The sequence below is a fragment of the Sciurus vulgaris genome (genome assembly GCF_902686455.1).
Source record: "Sciurus vulgaris genome assembly, chromosome: 2".
NCBI lineage: Eukaryota > Metazoa > Chordata > Mammalia > Rodentia > Sciuridae > Sciurus > Sciurus vulgaris.
In genome coordinates, this window is record NC_136462.1 from 4,587,467 (window position 1) to 4,614,684 (window position 27,218).

Genomic DNA, 27,218 nt, shown 5'->3' on the forward strand with positions numbered 1-27,218 from the left:
GACACGGCTCTGTAGTCTGTATAAAGCGTACACACGTGCACTTCTATGCTGAAACATTTTTCTTTTATCTGTAGTTTTGGAAGGTCTGTACCACTGAAGACCTGAGGGCCACTGGCCAGCAGCTGAGCTTAGGGAATAACCTACTATTCAGGTCTGCCATCCCCCAAGTCCAGCACCTGCAGATGCGGCCAGGCTGCTTCTAACGTTGGTTCGTCTTCCTCTGGGTCAAATTCGGCTCCCGTAGGATTGGAGGAAGGTGGCAAGGTTCGAAACATGTTAACTGCAAACTAAAATCCACATATTCTATGATTACAACCAGCATATTTAAAATAAGTACCAAGGACATTTAAAATACATCAGTAATTCTAATGATAATTGCTTCTCATGGTAAAGTGGCTTGTCCCTTAGCCTCAAAATTCAGAAGTAGTGTGGGCCCCCCAAAGAGCCTGGGCCGAGAGTGCAGCAGAAAGAGGTGGCCTCAGGCAGGTGAACAGCGGGCCGACCCCCAGAGACATCTTGATTCTAACTGTCACACTTTCAAAGACAGATGATGTCAACCAACGCTGAGAGAGCAGCAGGGGCTTCTGAGGTCCTGTTCTGTCTGTGGGTGGGAAAGCAGGAGGACAGTCTAGTGCGGCAAGAGCAGAGGTGGAGACCATGACGGTGAGGAAACAGCCATGGCCGTACGGCCCTGCCCTGCAACTGCCCTGTCACGAGGAGGAGGAGCAGCTGTCGACACAGGATATCCCCAGGGGAGCTGCATGTCCTGGACTGGCCAGTCACACTCTGTCGTCTGCCTTGCACAGCACTCGACAGGTCGAGTTTTTCTGTATCACCAACTTACAGCATATTTTTCTCTTGTACTGACCCTAAATGTGAGTGGTTACCTTGCTGACCTTTGAGCCCACTGTGGGCCAGCTGCAGCTCTGGGCTCTGGAGCCTGGCTTACCAGTGGTCAAAAGAGCCCCTGCCCCACACCTTCAAATGTACGCATCAAATATCTGACATAAAGATAATCCCGCTGCAGGGCAGGGACAAGAGGTGGCCCAGGGGAGCCCAGTAAGCCAGCTGAGATGCCCAGTCTGGTCAAGCCAGTGAGTGCTCACTGCCACCCGTTTCTTCTTTCTTCACAGTTACTGATACCCAACCCACGAAGTCGCCGACTATGAGGCAGCGGCACCAGAGCTCCTCCGTTGCCTGGCGGGGGCTGACATGAAGGGCAAGTGCAGTGGAAGCAGGCGGTGTAGGGGTGAAAGAGGAGAAATGGCTGGAAGCCCAGAAACACTCACTTTAAAAAAATCTTTTAGTGAAAATATAGGAGTAATTTTCCTAAGACATAGTAGAAAGGGAACAAATTTGGCATTTAACTCTGAGTAGCTCTGGCTGTCACTGATGTGTCTCCAGCACCGTCTTCCCTCTGGCGACCAGGACTTTCTCTGTGAACTGGATATATGCCAAGGCCCTGTAAGGCCTCCCAGACCACCAGCAGTGAACCCAGAGACTGGCTGGTGGGCAGGATGCTTTCTGTCACCAGCCCAGAGGCCCTTGGCAGAAGGGGACCAGGCAGGGAGTACCTCTTGGCACCCTGCTCCCAGAGCCCAGGGACGAGGCAAGGAGGAACAGGGTGTGTAGCCACCAAGGAGGTCACATTGTCTGTATGGGCCACCGTATCTTTCAGCGCTTGCGCAGGGGCAAAAGAACCAGGTCTGTCATCGCCAAACACCTTCCCCAGCTCTGTGCCTCTGGGCTGCGGAAGTGCTGAGAGGTGAGCAAGAACTGAGTCTCCAGGCCTCCTAAGATCGGGCTGCCTGGGCCCCCTCAAGGCATATGGTGGGGGAGGGAGCCAGGGCTGCCTTCAGAGCAGGATGGGAGCTTGGCTCTTCAACGGGTGGGAGCTGCAGCCCCAGCCAGGAGCCCACTTGGGAGCAGAGGCCTCTGAGGAACAGGATGGTGCTTGGCCACAGGCAGAAGCAGATGGCAGAGTGGGCTGTGGGGGAGGCTGGGGTGTGGAGGAAGGGGAGGTAACGTCCTCCCAGAGGCTGAGCACTGTCCAGGAGTCACAGGCACACCACACACGGAGGGCCACCACCAGTGGAGAACACAGACAGTGACAGAACACACAGGCAACTGCCTTCCGGCTTGGTTCAGGGAGCACAGAGCGGCTGGCAGCCTCCCCCACCCTGATTCAAGTCCCTGAGGGAGCTGCCCACAAGGGTAGGCTTGGGTGAGATGGGGCGGGTCTGAGAAGACAGCCTTAAGCTCGAGGGGGCCCTGTAGCTAAAGACAATAGGAAAGCTACGCCATCTGCCCAAGATGTATCCAGGAGCAGGAGGGTGTGAGGTAACCCATCACAGCTGAAGAGTTGGAAGAGGCACAGGCACCCCCGTGTGGAGGTTCGTCTCATGCCAACCTGGCTAGGCTGACACTGATGGGGTGTCCTGTGGAGGTGTTTGTAGATGTGGGTCGCATCTACAATCAGTTAACTTAGTAGAGATAACCCTCCATAATGTGGGTGGGCCTCATCCAATCGGTTGAAGGTCTTTAAGAACAAAGCTATGGCTTCCTGGAGGAAGAGTCCCACCTGTGGATGCGAGTCACCTCCCACCAGCTCAGAGCTGCCTGCTTTCCACCCACCTGCCTCCTGTTGGCATGTGCTCTTCAGTTCAAAGTTCCTTGAAAACCTCTCCCTCTCCTGCTGTTTCTCTGGTAAAACCGTGACTGAACACCAGTTAGCTGGGATTCCTCAGCAAACTGGTTGTGTTGTACTTGGAAAGCCACAACTGCAGTCTCAAGTTGTAGCCCACTGCAGTGCTTAGCTGAGTACCACAGGTTATGGTCTGTTCACTGAATCCTGGGTGCTGGATTAGGTGCTTGCCAGGTGAACCGAGCACCTTGTTGCTAGCCCGTGGGCCCTCTTTCGGTATGGATGTTTGCACCCCTCATTCAGCCATTGAAACCCTAACCCCTTGTGGCTGCAGCTGGAGATGGGATGTGAAGGCAGTAACTGGTAAGTGAGGTCCTTAAGGGTGGGCTCTGATCTTAGGGAGACCAGACCTCCCACCCAAACACACTTGCTCGAGGAAAGGCCACATGAGGACAAAGCACCCTGTGAGTTGGAGCCCTGCCCAGCACTGTGATCTCTGAGAGAAATGGACACCCGAGGTTCATGCTTTTCAGCCCTGGCAGCGCCAGCAGACTAGCGTGGCATCCCTGACCACAATCCCCCCAGATCCAGCAGTTTAATTACTGGTCACTCTGGTCCATTAGAAGTGTTTCTCATATGTAAGAAAAAAATCTACTTGTAAACCCTAACCCACTTTCTTACACTGCACAATTTAGTGCTCACCTCTAGAAAAAGTTAAATAGTATGCTAGTAATTTTCAGGGAAAAAAAAAAAAGAAACAAACGATACGATACCACAGCCATTGCTGGGTTTCTCCTCCAGGGAGACTTCTTAGCACAGAGCTTCCGGGCGAGTCTGCGGAGGGCCACACGTGGTGCAACTCCAGCTGTCACCGAGCACCTGCCACTCCCTGTTCCCGGTGTGCAGTCCAGCCCTAGGGAACCACGGCAGGGGGCCTTCATCGATGCACCACGGGAATCAAGACTGGGAGGTCTACAGTCTCAGGTCTCATGTGGTCACAGACTCGCTATGAACTCTTGAGCTTACGCGGTTCAGAGTACACCCAGAGGCGTGGACGCAGACACCGGACCAGGCCAGGCGGCATCTCCATTTCCTCTTCCTACACCTTCCTGAGCCTCCAGCCTCTCGACTGCTGAGAGGTTCTTTCTCTTCACCAGGCCACCCTACTGTCATCCAGCATCCCCGCCCCCGCCCCATCTCAGCTCCTCAGGGCGGCGGCAGCGCGGGGCACGCGTCTGCACGTGACCATGCAGCTCCACCGTGCAGACCTGGACTGGCTCTGTGTGACATCCGGAGGTGCCCGCTTCTGCTGTCTGCCTGGCACTTCCACTTTCAGTTCTGAACTCAGTCCTGCAGGTCTCTCCACACTCCAGATTTACTGAATCAGATGCAAACCAAAGCAACTTGAGAAGAGTTTTATTGAAAATTCTTACGATTCAGCAATCTCACGCAGCTGTTCTGTACCTGTATCATTCATTACCACTGCACAGAATCTTTATACCATGACAGAACTGCAACACATTAAAACACATAAGGATTTTAAGATATGAAGGGATACACTCCAAAACACAACTCTGCTAATCTAATTTTAGAGGCAATAGGAAAGACATATTTGATTACTCGTAGTTTTCTGTTCAAAACCACAGGGCTAGTCTACTATTAACTACCCTCTCAGTTTTATTTACGTGGGCAGGATCTGTTATTTATTTATTTGTTTTTTGGACAGGGATTGAACCCAAGGGCACTTGACTACTAAGCCACACTCCCAGCCCTCTTTTTCATATTTTATTGTGAGACATGGCCTCGCTAAATTGCTGAGGCTGGTTTTGACCTTGCGATCTTCCTGCCTCGGCCTCCAGAGCGGCTGGGATCACAGGTGTGTGACACTGTGCCCAGTTTCGGCAGGATTTTATAACAGGTGAGTGGCCTCTCTCTTCCAAGCACACACTTCTGAGATATGTTCCTGGGAAAGGGATAAGTCCCTTTAACATTAGCTTTTTAAATACAAAACTGTCCCAGGGTGTGGTGGTGCACACACTTGTGATCCCAGCAGCTTGGGAGGCTGAGGCAAGAGGATTGAGAGTTCAAAGTTAGCCTCAGCAACTTATCGAGGCCCTAAGCAACTCAGTGAGGCCCTGTTTTAAAAAAAAAAAAAAAAAGGGCTAGGGATGTGGCTCAGTGGCTAAGCACCCCTGGATTCAACCCCTGGTATCAAAACCAACCAAATAAAAAAATCCCTAAACAACAGCAGCAACAACAAGAAGACCCTACAAAGTGTCATTTGTTGGAAAACAGAGGCACAGCTGACCATGACAGCTGGATGGTCCACAACCAGCTGCAAAAACCACAGCCGACAGCAGAACTTTCTCCTAACAAAGCAACAAGGAAGTGTACTAGATAGGAAGCCCCCCGTATCCCCCAGACACTGACACTCCACGCCTGGCAGATACTGCCCTGGTCAGAAGGCCTAGTGGAGATCACAGAGCTCTGAAGAAGAGCCCCAGGAAGACCTGAGGCAGGGGCGTCCACAGCAGCAGGGGCGGGGCCTCACGAGCCATGTGCGAGGGCAATGCAAGTTTTCTTTTTTCTTTTTCTTTTTTGTAGGGATTGAGCTACAACCCAGTCCTTTTTGCTTTCTATTCTGAGACAGGGTTCCACTAAACTGCCCAGGCTGGCCTGGAACTTGTGACCCTCCTGCTTCGCCCTCAGGAGTAGCTGGGATCGTAGGCGAGTGGCACAGTGCCCCACTTGAATGCAACCTTTAACAGAAGTTCGACTGAATTTTTTATGAACTCAGTGAACCTAAACCGCCCCTTTCCTCACCAGTCGAACTTGGAAATGAAAGCCCGAGTCATACTGCTCAGCCTCAACACCTGCACCTAGGAGGTCCTCGAGCACCTGTGGAGAGCAACTGGATCCTCTGGGACAAGCACACATCAGTCACCTTTCAACTGTGACACCCGAGAGCCATGAACCTGCTGGATCAGACGGCAGCTCTTGGCTGTGCCCTGCTCGCAACCCCAGCCGTGTCCCTGATCGCATGCTCTGCTATGTGGCCCGGCCTGCGTCTTCTCCCCGCTCTTCTGAAATACAACCATGGGTTGAGGCTGCCGGGCAGCGTCCCTCTCCTGCCCGCCCCTGCCCCAGCACAGGCACTCAGCACATCCTCCAGGTGAACAGAAACTGCCCTGTTCTTCACCCGTCCCTGCTGCCACTTTCTCCAGGGCACAGCTGCTGTCAAAGAATGCAATATTCCCTCCACATAGATGCCAGAGTATAATATTTAGGGAAAGAAAGTTATATTTAAAACTCTCATTTTGAATGGCTTGCTATTTTCATCATCTACTCAAATATAGGTTGGGTATCTTTTATCTGAAATGCTGGGGACCAGAAGAGTTTTGGAATTTTCAGATTCTGAAATATTTACATAATGAGATATCTTAGGGATGCAATCCAAGTTTAAACAGGAAGTTAATTTAGTTTTCATATGCACCTTATATATATAGCCTGAAGGTAAATTTAAAAATTCTTTTTCACTTATTGTAATTACTTTTCATACTTCAGCTTTTTTTGTAAAGCCTGACAGCGAGTTTCTACGATACTGTCAGAATGCTGGATTTTGCCTGTGACCACTCACATGTGGCTGAGCGTGGGATTTCCCAATTGTCATGCTGATGCTCAAAACGCTAGAGATTTTGGAATATTTTGGATTTCAGATTTTCAGATGAGGGATGCTCAAACTATATGTTCCTAAATGACATGTGAGTGCATGGAAAGTAAAAACCTACAAAATCTTTGTAGAATACTATAAAGGAAACTTAGCTACAACTTTTGAAACAATGAATAATTTTATAACTAAATGTACAAGACCTTACTTCAGATAAGCATGAAAATATGATAGCCACAATTATGTGTATCAGTGTAGTTTGTTTTATTTTGGTCTCACTGAGTTGCTTAGCACCTTGCTTTTGCTGAGGCTGGCTTTGAACTCGAGATCCTCCTGCCTCAGCGTCCCGAGCTGTTGGGATTCCAGGCATGTGCCAAAGTGCCCGGCTTATTTTTTTTTTGAGACAGGGTTCTCATTATGTTGTCCAGACTCATCCCTAACTTGTGTATTCAAGTGATCCTCCTGATAGGTTGGCTGCAGTCTTTTACCAGCCACCTGACTTGTTTTTGTCTGTGTTTGCTGTACTGGAGATGGAAAGACCTTGTGCTCTGCTACTGAGCTACATCCCCAGCCCTTTTTATTTTATTTTGTGTCCAGCTACAGCTTGAGTTTACTTAAAGATTTTCACCCCACTTTTTTGTATTGGAGCGTTATAGTTGAACATACTGATGGAATTTGTTGCCACACATTCATACATGCACATGACACACATGACATACATTTGGCCGACATCACTCCCCAGCACTTTCCCCCTGCTTTCCTACCCTCCACCCCTTGGTCCCTTTCCTCTACTGCTCTCCCTTTGATTTTCATGAGATCCACCACCATCTTTCTTTTCCTTTTTCCTCTCTAGCTTCTGCATGTGATAGAGAACATATGACCCTGACCTTCTGAGTCTTATTTGGCTTGTCATGATGATATCTGGTTCCACACATTTTCCTGAAAATGCCATAATTTCATTTTTCTTTATGGCTGAATAAAACTCCACTGTGTATATACACTACATTTTCTTTATCCATTCATCTGTTGAGGGACACCTAGACTGGTTCCACAGTCTGGCTACTGTGAAGTGTGCTGCTATGAACATGGGTGTGCATGTACCACTGTATGTTATGGTTTGGATGTGACGGGTACCCCAAAGATCACGTGTCAGACAGTGCAAGAAGGTTCAGAAAAGAAATGATTGGGTTACGAGGGCCTTAACCCAGTGAATTAATCATCTGATGGGATTAACTGAGTGGTAGCTGAAGGTGTGGTATAGCTAGAGGAGGCATGGTTTTGGGGTATACATTTGTATTTGGCAAGTGGAGACTCTCTCTCTGCTTTCTGATCATCATGTGAGCTGCTTCCCTCCACCACCCTCTCCCACCAAGATGTTCAGCCTCACCTGGAATGGAGCCTGAGGAATGGAGCCTGCCTCCTATGAACTAAGACCTCTGAAACTGTGAGCCCCACATAAACTTTTCCTCCTCTACAATTGTTCTGGTCAGGTCTTTTAGTCACAGTGGTGAAAAAGCTGACTAAAACACTGTAGTATGATGACTTTAATTCTTTAGGATAAATACTGAGGGGGGTACAGCTGGGTCATATGGTGGTTCTGTGTCTAGCGGTTTGAGGAACCTCCATACTGATTTCACTAATTCACAGTCCCAACAACATTGTAAAATGTGTTCCTTTTTCTTCACATCCTCTCCAGCATTCATTGTTCTTTGTATTCTTTTCTTTCTTTCTTTTTTTTTTTTTTGGTGGTGTTGGGGATTGAACCAGGGCCTTGTGCATGCGAGGCAAGCACTCTACCCACTGAGCTATCTCCCCAGCCCTATTCTTTGTATTCTTGATGACTGCCATTCTGACTGGTGTGAGGTGAAATCTCGGTGTAGGCTTTTTTGTTTTTGTTTTTTGGTACCAGGGATTGACCTCCGGGTGCTTAACCACTCAGACACATCTCCAGCCCTTTTTTGTATTTTATTTAGTCAGGGTCTTGCCAAGTTGCTTAGGGCCTCGCTAAGTTGCTGAGGCTGGCTTTGAACTTGCCATCCTCCTGCCTCAGCCTCCCACACAGTTGGGATTACAGATATGCACCTTCCCACCCAGCTTCAGTGTAGTTCTGATATGCATTTATCTAACTGCTAACAATACATTTGTTGGCCATTTACTTTAAAATTTTTGTTTTCAAGTTTATTTTAAGAACAGAAAATCTATACATAATAATTCATAATATTTGTAATTCAGTTCAATTACTATCATTTAAAAATAACAATGGCTATGGAAATTTATCCTAAGTTACTGTGGGAGAAGTGTTAGTTTTATACAGATTCTAAATAATGCATCCCCAATACTTTCTAATGACCAATTTCCAAAAATGTTGGAAGGACTGCATAGTGAGTGAATGGCTATTTCCTATATTAGCCATCAACATTCTAATATATTTGCTTTATCATAAATACTGATGTTTTAAAAGTAAAAAGTAAGAAGATTTAGAATACTTTAGAATAGCAAAATGACATACTCTGCTTCCACATGCTGTAAGTAAAGTGATCCGGGACATTCAGAGTTACAGGACTCAACCCTGCTCAGTCACATGTCCAGAGCCAACCACCTCCAGACCACGTGCCCTGACTCCAAACACAGAATTCTAACTGACTCAAATAGCTGGATCACTACATTTTAAAAAGAGAGATGAAGTAGTCTGTGATTTTTTAAAAAAACGTTTTATCTTTTTGGTGGTATAAAGGGATCAAACCCAGGGCCCTGTGAATACTAGAAGTTTTTACCACCGAGCTACATCCTCACTACGTTTTTTACAATCATTGTTGGATCATCTCTATGAATGGGATTGTTTACTGATAATATGTTAAAAATGAAGCAGAGACTTATGCTTTCAGCAAGATGGAATAACTGAGATGGGGTTTCTCCTACTCGCTGCAATGACCAAGAAACTAGGCAAAATCACATGGAAATAGTTTTGCAGACAGTGGATTTCAGGTAGTGCAGGTTGGTAATCCCTGAGAGAGGGTGAGCCCTACAATCACCCCAGTTACAGTCCAGAGGTTTGCAGGCTGCAGGGCATGGAGAAAGAACCAGGTGGAGATGGCAGCCAGGGGCTAGAATTCCCAGGCGGAGTCTTACAGAGGAGAGACCTACACCCGGACAACTCCAGAGGTCTGCAAGGGTCCCCCATCAAACAGGGTGCGAATCCACCAATGTGTGTGAGGAAACTACCAGAAGTGGGAAGAAAGCTCCCCAAGGCTCAGTGAGAACCAGAACAGCCTGGACCTCCAGACCCGCATTTCAAATCCCTAGATTCAATCAACCAAGGTTTAAAAATGTCTGGAAAAATGTCTCACCTGCACTGAACATGTATAGAATGCTTCTCTTGTCGTTATTCACTAAACAATGCAGTACAACCACTGTTTACCTTGTATCAGGCAGCGTAGTAACCTAGAGATGATTTAAAGTGTACGGGAAGATGGGCAGACATGATACGAAAGTATTATGCCATTTTATGAGGGACTTGAGCGTCTCAGATTTGGGCCTCAGTGAGGGATCCTGGAGCCAGCCCCCATAGAAACCGAGGGATGACTATACTGACCCAGGGCTGGGAACAGGGCCTGTTCCCACCAACCAGACTGGAAAAATTTGTGATTCATGGAACCTGGGATTCATCATCAGAAGGCTCTTGTCTCAGCAGCAAACAATGAGCCGTGGAATTAATATGGCTCTGGTCTTACCTAACACAAAACCAAAAGAACTGACTGTTTTCAAGTACCTTACTTACACTCACAAACAAGCCTTAAGAACATTAACAGAAAAATGTAAGTGTGCAGCTGGCACTCAACAAGGCCAAATTCACAACGTCAGACATCTCATTAAAGGTGACCACACAGGCAAAGAAGCAGGAAGATACGCCTTACAATGACCAGAAAAACAGTCCCTTGAGCTGAACTGGAACTGACATGGGTATCAGAAGTAGCAGTCAAGGATGTTAATTCCATGTATTAAAAAAGTCGGGCATAGACACTGAAGATGTAAGAGAAGACAAATCACACTACTTGAGATGACAATTTCAGCAGGTGGGATGTGAAATGTGGTAGCCGGAATTCACGACAGAGGAGACGCCGCAGAGAAGATCACTGAGCCTGAGGACAGGAAACAGTGCAGTAAACCATGGGAGGATGAAGAGAAATGGGGCGCCAGGGTGTGGCTCAGGGAGCACGCACAGCCCTAGGCCCTCTCCAGCACCCTGGAAACAGCACCAGTCGCCATGGGATGACCAAGAATCCTCACGCATGTGTCGCTGGAGTTCCCAAAGGGCAGGCGACAGAGATTTCTTTTTGTGTGTGTGATTCTGGGAATTGAGCCCGGGGTCCCTCTACCATCAAGCTATACCCCAAGCCCTTTTATTTTATTTTGAGATAGGGTCTCACTAAGTTGCCCAGGCTGATCTTGAACTTGTGATCCTCTTGCCTCAGCCTCCCGAGTCGCTGGGATTATAGGCATGCGCCATCATATCCAGCAGAAAAATGTTTTTGGAACAATAATAGCAAGGAAAAAAAGAAAGGAAGGAAGGAAGGAAGGAAGGAAGGAAGGAAGGAAGGAAGGAAGGAAGGAAGGAAGGAAGGAAGGAAGGAAGGAAGAGAGAAGTTAATGGCCAGTTTTTCAAATTTGATGAAAACTATAGACAAATTCTAAACACAAGATAAATGAAACCGTGCCAAAGCACATCATAATGAAATGGCTTGAAAAGAGCAATAAATGAGAAAATCTTGAAAGCAGCTAGAGGGGGAAATGTATTATGTCCAGAGGAACAAGGTAAGAACGACAGCAGATTTCTTATCAAAACAATGCAAGGGGCTGGGACTGTGGCTCAGTGGAGAGCACTTGCCTAGCACATGGGAGGCACTGGGTTCGATCCTCAGCACCACATTAAAAAAACAACAATGCAAACAAGACGCAGTGAGCACTGAAGAAAGACCTTCAGACATAGTAAAGTTCAAACAGTTCGCCCTCAGAGGCCCACGCCACAAGAAATATGCAAGGGAGCTCTACAGCCAGGACACAGAGCAGAGGGCCTCTGGACCTCCCTGGTGGAGTGGTGATAGCAGGAATCAGAAACATAACCGTCTGGGTAGATATAAAGATGTGACAGATCATAAGGTCTCTTTAAAGATGGCCACTTAGCACAAGACTAATAATGGACTGTGGGTTTGCAACATGAACTAAGGCATGTGGCAACAGCAGCAGAGAGACTGGGAGGGAAGAAAGAGGAACACTGTGGAGGTTTTACACCGTGCATGCCAGACTGTGACATCACTGAAGATGGATTCTAGAAAAGCTAAATAAACACTTAAAATCAAGAATACAAGCAACAGTAAGTGTTGGTGAGGATGTGGGGAAAAGGCTCACTCATACCTTGCTGGTGGGACTGCAAATTGTGCAACGATTACAGAAAGCAATATGGAGATTCCTCAGAAAACCTGGAGTAGACCCACCATTTGACCCAGCTGTCCCATTCCTTGGTTTACACCCAAAGGACTTAAATGATACTACAGTGATGCAGCCACAGCAATGTTCATAGCTGCTCAATTCACAATAACTAAACTATGGAACCAACCTAGAGGCCCTTCAACAGATGAATGGATAAAGAAATCGTGGTACATATACACAGTGGCGTATTATCCAGCTTTAGAGAAGAATGAAATGATGACATTTGCAGGTAAATGGATGGAGCTGGAGAATATGCTAAGCAAAATAAGCCAATCCCAAAAACCCAAAGACTGAATGTTTTCTTTGATATGCGGATGCTTATTCACAATAAGGGGGGTGGGCTAGGGAAGAATAGAGGTACTTTGGATTAGACCCAGGGGAGTGAAGGGAGGGGAGGGGTATGAGAGTAGGAAGGACAGTAGAGTGAACTGTGCATATATGACTACATGACCCTTGTGATCCTCCATCATGTACAACCACAAGAACGAGAAGTCATACTCCATTGATGTGTGTGAAGTGTCAGAGGACATTCTACTGTCATGTATAACTAATTAGAACAAATACAAATAAATCAAATGACACAAGTTACGGTTAAAAAGCTGACAAAGGAGATGAAATGCAATCATAAGAAGCACAGAATCGATTCAAAAGAAAGCAGAAAAAGAGGAAAGGGGAATACAGGAGCGGTGGGACAAATAGAAAGAAAACAGCACAGCGGAAGGCTGATTTATTTACTTTTAATGTGGTGCTGTGGAGTGAACCCAGGGCCTCACGCATACTGAGCACATGCTTTGCCACTGAGCTACATCTGAGCCCAGGTGGTCCATTTAAACCCAGTCAATCAATAATCATATTAAAAGTAAGATATTTGAAGAATCTAATCAAAAGGCAGAGTTTGTCTGACTAAAAAGGCAAAACCCAACTATACACCCTTTATTACAAGCCCACTCTAAATACAAAGATACAAACTGATCAAAAGGAAAAGCAGGGCCAGAGGGGTCGTACCAGTAGATCACAGGGTGCGAGATGTGACCAGGGGTGACAAGGAGGCAACTGACAAGAGGCCACTCCAAACGCACACAAACGACAGGAAGGGAGACCTGACAGGGCTGCAGGGCAGAGAGGATGATCACAAACAAAATGCGCGGGCAGAGCCACAGCTCGGTGGGGGAGCACCTGCCTCGCATGCACGCACCAGGCCTCGGGTTCGGTTCCCAGAGCCGCCAACCAACCAACCAGCAAAACAAAGAATGCCCATTTACAAGAGCAGCAAAACATGAAGCACTGATTGATGAGTCCAAGAAGTAGGAAAAGAACTTGTATGCCGAGAGCCACAAAACAAAGACCAAAGCGGGAGACACACGGCCCCTGGCTTCAGAGGCTCATTCTGTGAAGATGCCAGCCTCTCCACACCCACAGCCGACACCGCTCCAACCAAATCCTGAAGGCTGTCTGGTGGATGAACTCAAGCTGACCTCCTCCCTTGGCCCAGCCAGGGCCTCGCTCGCTTGCTGAGGCTGCCTCTGAACTTGTGATCATCCTGCCTCTGCCTCCAGAGTCTGGGGTTCTAGGTGTGCACACCATGCTTGGCTGACAAACTGACTGCAAAATGCAAATGCAAAATAACTAGAACAGCCAAAAGAGTTGAGGAAAAAAAGAAAAAGTCAGAAGAGTAACACAACCCGATCTCAAGATCCACCAGAAAGGGACAACACGGAACACAGCACGGTGCTAGTGAACAGAGACCCAGACAGGGAACAGAAGACCGTGGAGGGCAGAGGGACTCGCTGATAAGCGTCTGCAGGTTCCAAGAAAGACAGAGAGCCTTTTCCACGGAGACGGTCAGTCTTTTCAACACAGGCTGTTGAATAAACAGAACACTTTAACATCCAAAGACGAGCCTCAGTCAAAATGGATCACAGACCTATGTGTAATGCGTGGAAGCACCAAGAAAACCGGAGAAAGCCCTTCTGAGCTTTGGTTAGCAGAGACGCCTGCAATACCACAGAAGCACCACTGGCAAACTGTGGCGTGGACTTCACTGCAATTAAAACCTTCACTCTGTAAACGAGCCTTAAAGCATAAAAAAGCAAGCTACAGACCGAGAGAAAGCAAGTGCGGGCCACGTATCTGCAAAGGATCTGTATGCAGACTATATGAAGAAACCTCAAAACTCAACGGAAAGAAAACGACCCAAATGAAAAAGGGGCAGAGGGTGTGAAGAGAGTCACCTCGGAGGACACGGACAGGACGGGGCGGGAGGAGCACGTTCAGAACGACCGGTCGGGAGAGCGACCAGCGCCAGAAAAGCCCAGGGGGACGCCAGCAGGATGTGAGCAGGCCGGTCCTCGCGCTGCAGGCGCGTCTGCACATGTGGTGCGGCCGCCCGGCAGCGGCTTCTGAGGAGGCCAGGTCAGACAGCACACCTGCTCTGGCGACCCACTGCTGGGAGTGTGCTCAGGTTGAATGGAGACCTAGGTCCAGAACAGTTCATGAACCTTTACAGCAGCTTTACTCTCCCGTCTGGAAATGACCCAGATGTCCCTCAATGGAGACTGGATAAACAAACCAGGGACCTCTATCCAACGAGAGAGTATTACACAATTAAAATGAACCACCTTCTGACATGCAATCCCGTGGATGAATCTTGAGCACATTATGCTAAGTGAGAGAAAACAGACCTGAAAGCACAAATCCACTTGCATGACATTTGGGAGAAGACAACTTGATAGGTCCAGAGGACAGATGAGTGATGTCAGAGGCTGGGGGAGGGGAGGTTCTGACTCCAGAGCAGCAGCACGACTGATCTCTGGTGTGGTGGTGGTCACCTGACCACATGTATTTATCAAATCTCCACAAACTAGGGAGTTGAGCTGTATGTAAAGTAAAAAATTAAAAGTTGCAAGAAAAAGACTCACTAGACCAGAAGTCCCCAGAGCTTTCTGGTTCACCATGTCCTTAATGTCTGAGTGACCGCTGTGTCCAAAGACTAAAAGAAACACCTAAGAACTCTGAGCTAAAGTCAGTCTACACTGAGCTGTAACTGACATGCAACTGACTGCAAATGTTCAAGGTGCTGGCTGGATACATTCAGCACACGTGTGCACCTGTGCAACCATCCTGCAATCAGATAATGAGCTAACTTGCTCACCATGCCCCACACTTCTTAATAGACTTTTGAGAAAATGACATTTGTTGCAAGTATGTATTCCTTTTGTAATTTAAAAATACCAAACAAAATAAAGAAAAATCTCAAAATCATAAGAGCAAATCTCTAAAAAAAAGGGTTTTCACTGATATTTAAAGTAAAAAAATTATTCTCTGAATTTCAGAAAGTATATTTTTTAAATGTCCTTTGGCTGATCATTGATGTCTGCTCTTCTTTAGCCCATATTATTTTAACTTTGGCTAAACAAAAAATAAGCAAGCAAAACGAGGAATCTGACCGAACCCCTCTCCTGAAGCAAGCATGCTCACAGCTGGAAACCGCACTGGCGGCTGTACCACTCCTCTGCATTCACGTGTTCTTTGCGCACCCATTTTCCAACCAGCATCAGCCTACGATAGCAAGGGAGGCTTTCCAGAACACACTGCAAGGATCAGGTCCAAGGAGGGAAGGGTCCAGTGTGGATTCTGAAGTGAAGCACAAGCCAACCCTCCTGGGCCCTGGGAGTGAGTCCACCAGGGACTCGGCCAACACACCTTGGGGACAACAAGGGCGCTCATCAGCTTCCAGTCAGCATCCACTCACAGAGCAGGAGGACTGACGATGTAACAAGCTCACTCCCTGAACCTCCAGGAGTCCTGGCAGTACTTCCACTGCACATCATAAAAACCAGCTGGTTTTAATTTTTTTTTCCCCAAAGAAAGAAAAACATACCTTAATTGATTTTGTTTCTTTCTGGAAGTGGGGTCTTCCTACGTTGCCCCATTTGGTCTTGGACTTGGGACCCTGCGGTCCCACCTCCTGAGTAGCTGCGATTACAGGTGTGCACCACCACACCAGGCCCCTGTACTGATTTTTGATGATGACCATGGCACTACATGATCATTGTTAATTATTAAAATATATAGTACAGGTGAAGAATTTACATGATCATACATCCAAAAGCAGCTACAGTTTGTGCTGTGTTCCTCTAAACTTATTTTTATGACTCACTTACAAAGTACAATCAATAAACCAATCTCTGGTGCAAGAGGTCACAGTGTAGTGTAGTGGTGCTGTGTGCAGCATTTCAAGACGTGCTTCCTTTCCCCAAATTTAATTTTACATCTATGAATTAATATGAGACCACACTTCAGAGCATGTGTCTTTAATCCCTTAATTGCTAGTAAAACTAATATAACTAGCTCTCTACGAGGTAGTTGCACAGCCTAACGGAAAAATTAAGTGATCTCAAGGAATAAAACCTACACCACTGATTAAAGTTCTGAAGAATCAGTTGCTGGGCCCATTTCTGAGGCCCCTGAGAGGAGGGGACACTTGAATGGCAACTTCATCATAGGGCCGCCCTGTTCTCCACAGGTGTCCCCTTTCACCCCCTAAGGCCCATGGTCGCCACGGCCTCTTCCGCTCCGCCAACTCAATCTTGCAGTCAAGCCACTTGCCTCACCGACACATCAGCGGACAGAAAGACGGGCACATCTGCTCTGGGGAAGTCTTCCCCCAAGTCTACCGCGTGGTTTGGTGGGTCACAACAGAACCCACCTCCCCAGCTACAGGAATGGTTCAAAGATGGGAGGAGGTACAGAGGCAGTGCCAACAAGGCCAGTCCTTCCCGGAAGCCACGCAAAGAGAACACAGGCAGCACACAAAGCAGGGGACACGGGACACAGAGAGGGAGTCCTCCCCTGAGTCTGTGGACCAAGTGTGAGCCATCCTGTGTCTGAGAGACTCCCCTTTGAGCATGAACAGTGAAGGAGGGGTGTGCCCAAGATTCAAGCCTGCCTTTTCGTACACCAGGGTTCACACACTTCTTCCCAAGTCACCATTTCACCTGCTGGGGTCAGACGGCTGGGTAACTGCTCCTCTCCCAGGAGCTCACACCAAATCTGCCCCTGAATCTCATTTCTACCTTAACGTCTGCTTGCCTACTTCTCTCCACCCTCCCCTAAGCCAACTCCCCTGCACCTGCACTTTATCCCCAGTGTGTACTCCACAGTGCTGCAGATCACTCGGGGCAGCCGGCAGATTTGAGCTTCACCCAGCACTCGCTTTCCACCAGAGCCCAAGCGTGGCTCCCTACCTCTGCACCGCACCAGGCTCTCTCGAGCCAGCCTGTCTTCCACAGTGCCCGTGCACATGCTCCCAGGCCTGACAGGAGCCTCCGTCACAGAGCTCAGTCCTCCTGCCTGCCTGCTTTCTGGTCTTGTCCCTTAAATAACAAAGGGCAGGCGACGGGAGGGCTGAGACCGTTGCTGAATGCCCGCACTAGAATCCAGCAGGTATGCAGTACATGTTTCTGAGTGACTTAGTGAGCGGCTGTGATCCATTCCGCAACCCAGCACAGTCAAGTGACGGGGAAATCCTGATGATGTTAAGTGCCTCTGAGCTGTCCAACTCATCCAAACAACGACCACAGTTCCCTTTCTGAACTTCAGGTTATAGGCACCTGTGCCTACTAGGACTAGTCTCAAAGTCCAAGTCAATTGAGGAAACCCTACCAAAGGAACAAAGCTCATGCTGAATTCAGTGGAAGAAATGCAAGCGTGTATTTCTTAGGGAATTTACAATCCGAAGATGGGGCAAGGCGGGAAAATCGCTCATGACAGTTTTTCTTAAATTTCCAGCATGCCCAAGATCAACCTGGAAGATGAATGAAGACACAGAGGGCTGCAGCCTGTTCGAGGGTCTGCTTCTGCAGGGCCAGGGAGGGCCAGGAACCCAGACCTCAGACAAGCTTCAGGACGGTGCTGAGGCTGTAGTCTCTGAGAAGTAATGTTTCAGAAGTCCTGCTCTCAAATTTTTTGGTTTCAGGACACTTTTAAACTCCTAAAAATTATTGAGGACCCCAAAGAATTTTTGTTTATGAGAGATATCTACTGATATTTACTATATTAGAAATTAATCCAGAGAAATTTAGCAACAGTGTCTCTATGTTTTAATGTATAGAACATATGCTGATGAGAAACAACTATGTTTCCCAAAACACAAATGGCATGAGAAGAGTGGAAGAACGGCGTGCCTCCATTCCGCAGCTCTCTCCAACTGTGGCTGGGCAGGGGACCAGTGACCATCACACCTGCTCCTGTGCTCAGAAGGCTGCTCTGGCTGGAACAGGCGGGCACCTGGGAAGTGAGCGGCAGGCACCCGCACGTCCGGATGACCGTGGGCTTCTTTGCTACACCGGGGGACTGTGGCGGCTTGTTATGGGGAGCTGCCATGTGGACACTGAATCTCAAAGAGGACCTGTCCTCCCCTACATTCAAACCCAGAGGTGGATGTTGCCCTCCCAATGGCTCTCTTGCCCATGAATGATTTTGTGATGTCACTTATTGGTCATCTGGAAAGTACTGGTTCACTGAGTTACAAAGACCTTCCATGTGGTGACTCACTTCATGGTAGTTATTAAAAATCCCACTCTTTACATCACCACGGGGCCCCAAATTTCCTTAAAAGCTCAAATTTTACCATTGACAACGCGGTCAGTTATTTTACTTAAGTGACATTCTCATTTAGTTTGTTTTGAGAAAGTGAAATATTTAAGTCTGAATATGTGGTGCGTCTGTCACTCATTTTCCAGGCAAAAGTGCGGCTCCGGGAACGCCAGCGGCTGCACTCGGTCCTCCCTCCCAACTCTGCGCAGGCTGCGGTCCCAGGGCTCCTGCAAACCCAGAGCTCAGCGGAGGGGACTGAACTGCTATGATGCAGTATGTTTAACACCTCCTGCTTCGGGCGGGCCTTCAGGGGCAACTGGGTGTGTGGCTGTGGCTATGCCAGGTCATCCTAGTGCCACTGCCTGGCTCGTTGCCAAGGTGCCCGAGCTGCACCCACGATGGCTTCTGCACCATCGGTGCCCATGTAAATTCAGTGAACAAGTGAAAAAAGTCTCGGTGGCATGATGGAAAGGATCTGGACCCGACGGACCCTCTGCAAGGGTCCACTGACCAGGAACCTCCGATCGGCTGACTTGGACGAGACCCTGATTCAGAAAGAGAGGCTCGAGAGCTCATCATCCGGGATCTACTGCAGGCTGTGAGCCAGAATGCTCTAGAATCACAGGGAGAGACTGTCACGCAGATCCGTGTTTCAGATCTTGAAAAGGTCCATCGAATTTAACTCCCTAAGCACTGCTATCAAAGCAGTTTTACTTTTATTACTTTGAATTTTTTAAGTATACTGTTACTTGGTTTTGTGGTCAACATCATGACTATCAGAAAAATGTCCAGCCTGAGAAGCAGAATAACTAGAGAATTAAAACAAACAAAAACCGGATGCATGGTAACATTTAAAACCTGAACGGAAAGGACAGGAGTCACCATGATGCGAGCCTCAGAACGTCAAGCACAGGACTCCTCTGCGGGCCCTGCTCCCTCTCCACCCTTACTCTCTGAACCTGAGCTTCTTCATCGGGAAAGGGAAAGGGCCATGCCAGATGTCTGTAGGATCCTGGTAAATGCCAGGACGAGGTCCACTGTGCTGAACACACAGTCAGCTCTCCAGGAGGCTGAGGCTGGAGGAACGAGGGTTTGAACCCAGCCTGGGAAACACTTTCTTAAAACAAAAACCAAAAACCAAAACATAGCACACCTGAAAATATGCTCAGCAACGCTAGTTGTTGGGGAAATGCAAATCTAAACCATAACGAGATGCCACTTCACACCCACCAGGCCGGTGGAATCAAAGATAGATAAGTGTTGGGGACACGGAGACACTGGACCCATGGACACTGCTGACAGGAACGCTTTGAAAAGGCCTGTCAGGCTTCAAGCTGTCAAACACACAGAGTCAAAGTACGTCCCAGCAACTCCACTGCTAGGTGGACACCCACAGGATATGCTCACACAGAAGCCTGCACAGAAAGGTCCCTAGCAGCATCGTTCACAACAGTCAAGCCCAGAGGTAACCCAACAGGCGTGCGGCAAATAAGATGTGGCCGTGCTAAAGGAGGGAATATTATGTGGCAGTGAAATCATTTGGTTTAAAAAAAAGAGAGAGAAATGAAATCCTGATCCAATGGTACCACAGGGATGAGCCATACCCTGCTGAGTGGAAGCAACCTGTCACCAAAGACCTCAGACCGTGCAATTCCACACACATGAAATGTCCTGAGTAGGCAATCTACAGGGAAGAGAAAGCAGACCAGTGGTTGCTTAGCGCGGGGGCTGGGGAAGAGGCGCTGGCCAGGATCAGCAGTAAGGAGAAGACTTCCTGTAGCAGTAGAAATGTCCTAAAATTTGATGTGACAATGGTTGTACGATCTTATATTCAAATCAAAATGCACTGAAGTACATATTTTAAGTGGGTGAATTAAGATATGTGAATAATATCTCTAATCAATGAATCTGTTAAAAAAACACATAGCAGTCTAGGCTAGCAGGCAATATATTTACAAGTGGCAGGATCAGGAGTACAACATCCACAGAGCATCACATTCTTCAAAGTCAGTGGAAATTAATGTCTCTAAAAATACTATGACCAAAATATACACACGCATCACAAAGAGACACAGCACAGCAGGCAGTCCTTGGGGCACTGGCTGATTGCTGCCTAGGTGACCAGCACAGCAGGCAGAGCTGCGGGCTGCAGGACTCCTCAGCAGAATGGACCCTGTGAGCGTCCAGCTTCCCACCTGCCTCGAGGTCTCTGCCTGTGGGTGGAGGCCCTGGGGTGGGGGCTGGACTTCTGTGCCCTCTGGTGATGGAGGGTCACACGGTACGGTCCCACCCCCGCCCACGTTCCCTTCTTCCATTAGCCTCTCATCAATGCTGTCTGTGACACTAAACAAGAGCAGTGGATAAGAAGCCCACCGTCCCTGTTCCCATTCCATCCCCAGAGCTGCAGACAAGGGCCAGGGAGCAGGCTGTGTTCTCTTCTGCACTTACCTCCCCTCAGAACAGAAGAAGAACCAAGTGTCCCACCCTCAGTGATCACAGAAGATGACCACAGCCACAGCTCTTCAGGGGACAGTGCAACAAGCCTGGAGGTGCTCTCTCTCTGACCTTCTTCCCACCTGCCCACAGCGGCAGAGGGCAGCCCACCCACCGGGCCTGGGGACTCTTCTTGCAAAGAACCATCATCTAAAACAACACAGAGCTGGGTGGCTTGTTTTGTGCTCGTCTCCACTGAAAACGAAAGCTTTGGGAGGGCAGAAATCCGCACAACTCTATTTCATTGCCTAAAAGAGTGATAAAGTCCACTCCTGGGGATGCTCAGGAAGGTCTGCACATGCTTCTCAGGGTCAGCTGCAGACCTAAGGGCTGGCCTGATGTCCAGCGAGGGCAAAGTAAGAGCAGGAGGGAACTCCAGCTAGGAAACAATCATAATGGGGAGCGGAGTCATGGTGATTCAATCAAAAAAAAAAAAAGATCTCAAGGGCTTTCGGTGTCCTCTGAGGTTCTGGTGGTGTTCACGGGGCAGTGACAGACGCAAGCCAGCGGCTGAGTCAGGGAGCCAGCAGGCTTGGTTCACACACAGGCATTCAACCCAACCAGGCCGACTGTAGTCTCTTCAGTCTTTGCAGACTCCTCCCTCCTGGCAAATCGGGGACTAGGGTCACTGAGACCTTTACAAATGAATCAATCTTTCATACAGGTGATTTATATAAGTCTTTCAAGAATATTAAAAACACGACACAGGGCTGGGGATGGCTCAGGGGAACTGCTTAGTTCACGTGAGGCCCTGCATTTGGCCCTCAGTACCTCAAAAAAAAAAAAAAAAAAAAAAAAGGAAGATGTCATGTGAAGAACAAAGTTATGAATTGCAGGAGAAAATATTAGAGGGTTTTTTCTTTATGATTCTTGGGCTGGGGTAGCTTTCCAAAGAAAGTGAGAGCTAAATTAAAGAAAGAAAAAGACACCAAAAGACACCCCCACGTCCTTAGTCTGCACAGGGGACGTTTCAGCATTTACTTTCTGCTCACTTGTCTCCAGGCAGGAGTCGAGCAGGGGGGCCACATGGCCCTTGTAGCCTCGAGGCTGACCATACACAGCTGTGCTGGTCAGCATAAGTAACTTAAAATGATCAAGCCGATCACACCCTCTGACACAGAACACTCAATGACAAAAGGAACATTCCAATAACAATGAAAAAAAAACTCAACAGAAAATTGTGTTCAGTGTCAACAGGAGTTTTGCTGACCATCATGTGAAATGCTCTGGTGCGGCTGAGGTAGCAGCGGGCGGAGTAAGAGCTGCCACTGGTCTGCAGACAGGCTGGAGTGGGGACTTGGAGGAGACCCGGGGGGCACGGCCTACCTACAGGCTGAGACTGTGCCAGTCAACCAGGACACTCCTGATCCCGGGACCAACAGATGGAGGCCTCCCCAGCCAACAGGCATGGACTCAGCATGCTGACATCTGCTTGGTCCCATCAACACTTGAACTCTGTCCCAGCATTAGAACTCTCCTGCACATGAATGGACGGTGTGCTTACTTCTAAACAGCACAAGGGTTTTATCATATTAATGTTATATGCGTTTACTTATTTATTTATTTGGTACCAGGGATTGAACCCAGGGGTGCTTTACCACTGAACCACATCCCCAGCCTTTTTAATATTTTATTTAGAGACGGGATAATACTGAGTTGCTGAGGCTGGATTTGAACTAGTGATCCTCCTGCCTCAGCTTCTTGAGCCACTGGGATTACAGGTGTGTGCCATAGCTCCTGGCACTATATGTTTTCAAAAAACAAAAAATTTAAACTGGATAAAATAATAAATATGCATATAAAAGTTCTAGTATTTTCTACCCCACAGGGTAGTTGTGAGGCCTGAAGGAGTTAATAATGCAAAACACCTGCTAGAAGACCGCTGGCCCTCCCCTGCCATGATCACAACAATCCAGCGAACAGCACAAAGAACAAATCTTGGAAGAGGAGGAAGCTGTTCCTGGATGGTGCTGTGTGGGGCTGCGACGTCCCAGCCTGTCCGGAGAACACCAGAGTCCTGCTGAGGCTCAGGGCTGGGATGCACTGGCAGGCCGCAGGCACTTACCATATGGACTACTTCTGGGTAAATGGGCTCTGTGATCACATTCCGATTGTGGGTGATGTATTCTACCATTTCACTTAGAGCAGCTCGTTTTACTTCCTTCCACTTGAGGTCACTCAGTGGGTCGGAAACAAAGTCGAAGAGGACACAACACTGACGTAACTTCTGGGTAAAAAGCTTCTCTTGATCCGCAGGAGGAACATCTGAAAGGAAGAAGGTAAAGCACGTTGATCTCAGTGCCTAATCTAAGTGCCTGTTTCTTTTTATTGTGAATTATTAGAAGTTTAAGAAAAAAGAGAGGGTAGGGGTGAAGAGAGGTTAAATATTCCTTAAACAAATGGCTAGTCACTGCTCTGATCACAGGTACATTGTATAATAAAGTAGGTGCTTTTCTTTCTCTTTTGTATTGGGGATTGAATCCATGGGGGTGCTCTACCACTAAGCCGCATCATAGTACTTTTTACAATTTTAAATTTTGAGACAGGGTCTCCCTAAGTTGTGGAGGCTAGCCTCAAATTTTAGACCCTCCAGCCTTAGCCTCCAGACTTGCTGGGATTACAGGCATCTGCCACTAAGCCCAGCTGTTTTCTTCACTTTTTTAAAAATTAAAAATAATTTATTTGATACTGGGGATTGAACCCAGGGGTGCTTAACCACTGAGCCACATCCACAGCCCTTCTTATTTTTTATTTTGAAACAGGAATCTTACGAAGTTGCTTAGGGTCTCACTGAAAGGCTGAGGCTGGACTTGAACTTGAAATTCTCCTGTCTCAGTCTCCCATGTTGCTGGAATTTCAGGTATGTGTCCCTGTGCCTGGCTGTTTTTCACTTTTTGAAATTATGTTGAGAGTAAGGTTCAAAATAAATTCCCCTCTGAATGCATTCACTCAACAAATACTTTCTGAGCCAGTGATCACACGCCGGTCACTGCACTGGACCAGGAGTTAAAAGGCAGTGGTAAGCACAGCCCGGGTGTGGATCTTTATCCTGTCTGATGACTGCAGGGAGCAGGTGCCGGCGAGCAGAGGACTGGGGGGATGCTTGCTCACGCATGTCTACTGGCTCTGAATGTTCACAGGTAGGACACAGGTGGCTGTCCACTCCGGCTAGCTGGCAAACACTGGCCTCAGTCTTCAGACTGTCAAACTATTAGACAACCAGTAAGAGCAAGCACTTCAGTGCTCCTGAGAACATTTCATTCCTCATGCTATGGTGGGCACGTCGCGTGTAGTGACCAGGTGTTAGTGACAGCAATACAGAAGCAACAATGAGAACAGTAACAATAGTGAGTGCTTACCTGGGCTGGATAGTGTGCCAAAACCTTTATTTATAAATCGATACTCTTTTCATTCAGCCTTTACAGTAAGACAACAAAAAGGAGTGGTGTAACAGTATTCAAGGGTAAGAGAAGCATTTGAAGCAAGGCAGGTCACTAGATTTTAGTGCAATAAATGTACAGACAGCAATTCAGGTCCCACACTGCAGACTCCTTTAAGAAACTGCCCATTAATTAAGTTTTGGTGTAATATCAAAGAAAATGTCCATATTTTCTGAAAAGACCATCAAAACACTTTTGCCTTTCCCAACCCTGTCTTCCTACACTCCATCAGAGCAGCACATGGCCAAGGCTGAACACAGTCATCCCCAGCAAGCCAGACAGCAGAGACTCGGAAAATAGAGAACAGTACCACTCTTCCCACTCAAGCTCTTTTGTTTTGGAAAATATGTCTATCTTTACAAAAAAGTTAACTTGTTAACATGGGGTAGATTTATTATTTTAAATGAATTCATATTCTTTTTTAAATATCTTTTCAGATGTTGATAGACCTTTATTTTATTCATTTATTTCTATGTGGTGCTGAGAATCGAACCTAGTGCCTCAAGCTAGCTAGGTGAGTGCTCTATCACTGAGCCACAACCCCAGCCCCATGAACACATATTATTAAATATACATTAAAACTTTCTTTGGTTTGCTTTCAAGTAAGGTCAATGTTGGTATCTACCACCACATGAACAGAAGCTTGGGTCCCCACAGCCACTGCCCTTCCCCAGCTGTCCAGCAGGTTGCGTGTCCCCCGCAAGTACGCTCGTTCTCCGGCCACGGTTTCTGCTGCTCCTCTTGCCGTCTCTGCCCTACTCATCGCCAGCGTCTGCTCAGGTTTATTCTACAGGCCCTTCCTGACTTCCTAGATAGAGAAGATGCACCTGCCTCCTGTGGCTTTAAATAGCTAGCAATCTTGTTTGGTGCTTTCTCAACTGGACGTGCCGTGAGGGTTACTGCTTTTAGTCTCTGAATCCCTTGCTGCCCAGCATGAGCCCGGGGACGGTAGGCCCTCAGACCCTGTGCCCTGGACAGGCCACTCAGCAGCCTCCCTACCTGTCATACTGCATGCAGAGATGGGCAGCACAGGCACAGGGCAGCGGGTGCTCTTTAGAAACCCTGGGACTACACGGGATCCCACACACTCCAGGTATTCCAGCGACGCTCGACCGTCTCTAACACACAGGGACTCTGAGTGATCGGAGAATCTGAGCCTGCTCCCTGCCTCCTGTGATGGCCTCAGTCCAAGGTCGCCAGGACTCCCCTCGGTAAGCTCCCACTTGTCAGGACAGCCATCTGTCTGGGACTGTCTGGCACTCTCACCTTCTCAGCTACAGAGAACTAAGAAGCCCACTGCCCCAAGGACCTGCCTTCCAGGAGTTCTCCCTGCTGCGTCCTTGGCAGGATGGTCTCGAGACGGTACCTAAGACCCATCTGAGAAGAGGTGAAGGGCTTGTCCTGCTGTCAGTGGCAGGGCAAGGACACACATAAGACACGCCTGGTATCTGGGAATGCAGAGTCAAAGGCTGCTGGGATCACTCAAGGTGGAATCAGCGAGCCTTGGAGACCTCAGAACGCCCAGAAACCATCATCTGTTTTCACATGATAAAAGGGAAAACTCAAGATCAACAACAAAGTCCCATTATGGCCCAGAGTTTTAACATAGTCTCTCCAATTTTGGAGGTCAGAGTTCACTGATTTTATCTTGTCCTATGATGCTGGAGCTAGTTGGCATTTCCAAAGTCCTTACACAGATCAAGTTTAAACTCACTGACATACCACAAGAACCACCACCTGCTCCAACATACTGTGACAATGAAAAGGAAGAAAAAAGACAATTTGCAAAAAACCAAAGGAATTTTAGGACAGGAAAGCAAAAAATTAATGAAGAAAACACCTAAAATAACACCATAGAACTGACAAGAAACTGACAAGAAGACTCACAAAAAAAGCTACCAAGAAACCTTTAGGAGACAAGTTTTTAGAGGTTCCTCTGTAAATTGAGTGCTGATGCTAAAACTGAGTGAGAATTAGTGACATCGCTGTTAAGACCAAAACTCTGAGGACGACGACAACTCGTGAAAAACAGAAATCAACTCTTTTCAAGAATCATGCACACAATTCAGTTTTATGTTAACTGTAACAATGTGTTTAATTCAAGTCCAAGCCATGCAGAGTGTTTCACCATTCATCTTTAAAATCTCGGACCAATACATTTTAGTAAATTTAAAAAATGCAAGTTAGTTTGCATTTGATCAACATCTTAAAAAACCATGTGCTAACAGGACAGTAACACAGGGGAGGGAATGAAGGTGGGTGGGGGTGTAGAGGCATGGGATTTACAGCTTAACGGATTCTGATTTCCCCTCCGTGCTGGGGATTGAAGCCAGGTGTTCTCTCACTGAGTTACATTCCCACTCCTTTTGATTTTGAGACAGGGTCTCACCAAATTGCCCAGTCTGGCCTTGGACTTGCGATCCTCCTGCTTCAGCCTCCAGAGCTGCTGGGATTACAGGTGTGTGCCACTGCACTGGCTGACTTCTTTCTTTTTTCTTTTTTCTTTTTTTTTTTTAATATTTTAAAAATTGCCAATGAACCTTTATTTGTAAATAAGTCATGCTGAGAATCGAACCCAGTGCCTCACACATGCTAGACAAGTGCTCTACCACTGAGCTATAACCCAGCCCCTGGCTGATTTCTTGATAGCATAGATGTCATCACAGACACTAACTTCTGCCCAGGTCATTTCAGCATCCCCTGATTTTCATGTTTATTACCGTGAACTTGAGAGAGCTTCCAATTATTTCAAGACACCCAGGAAGAAAACATACAGACATTCTGGGGCCTCCGAAACAACAGAGGTCAACAGAGATCCTGGGGGAGGTAAAGGGAAGGGAAGGGGAATAGGAAAAACAGAGGACAGAATCAAACGTCACATGTGAGTACA

At 47.6% G+C, this 27,218-nt stretch overlaps 1 protein-coding gene across 6 annotated transcripts in view; it reads right to left on the reverse strand.

Moving 5' to 3' along the window:
- The window catches only part of PPP2R5C (protein phosphatase 2 regulatory subunit B'gamma), a 139,056-nt gene that overhangs the window by 35,605 nt on the left and 76,233 nt on the right, over positions 1 to 27,218 (reverse strand). For all 6 annotated transcript variants that reach the window (XM_079130103.1, XM_079130107.1, XM_079130104.1 and 3 more), the window contains 2 exons: positions 22,954 to 23,153; positions 177 to 287 (listed from right to left, as the gene is read on the reverse strand). In XM_079130103.1, the coding sequence (XP_078986229.1) occupies positions 177 to 287; positions 22,954 to 23,153 (311 nt within the window). The remainder of the gene's footprint in view (positions 1 to 176; positions 288 to 22,953; positions 23,154 to 27,218) is intronic.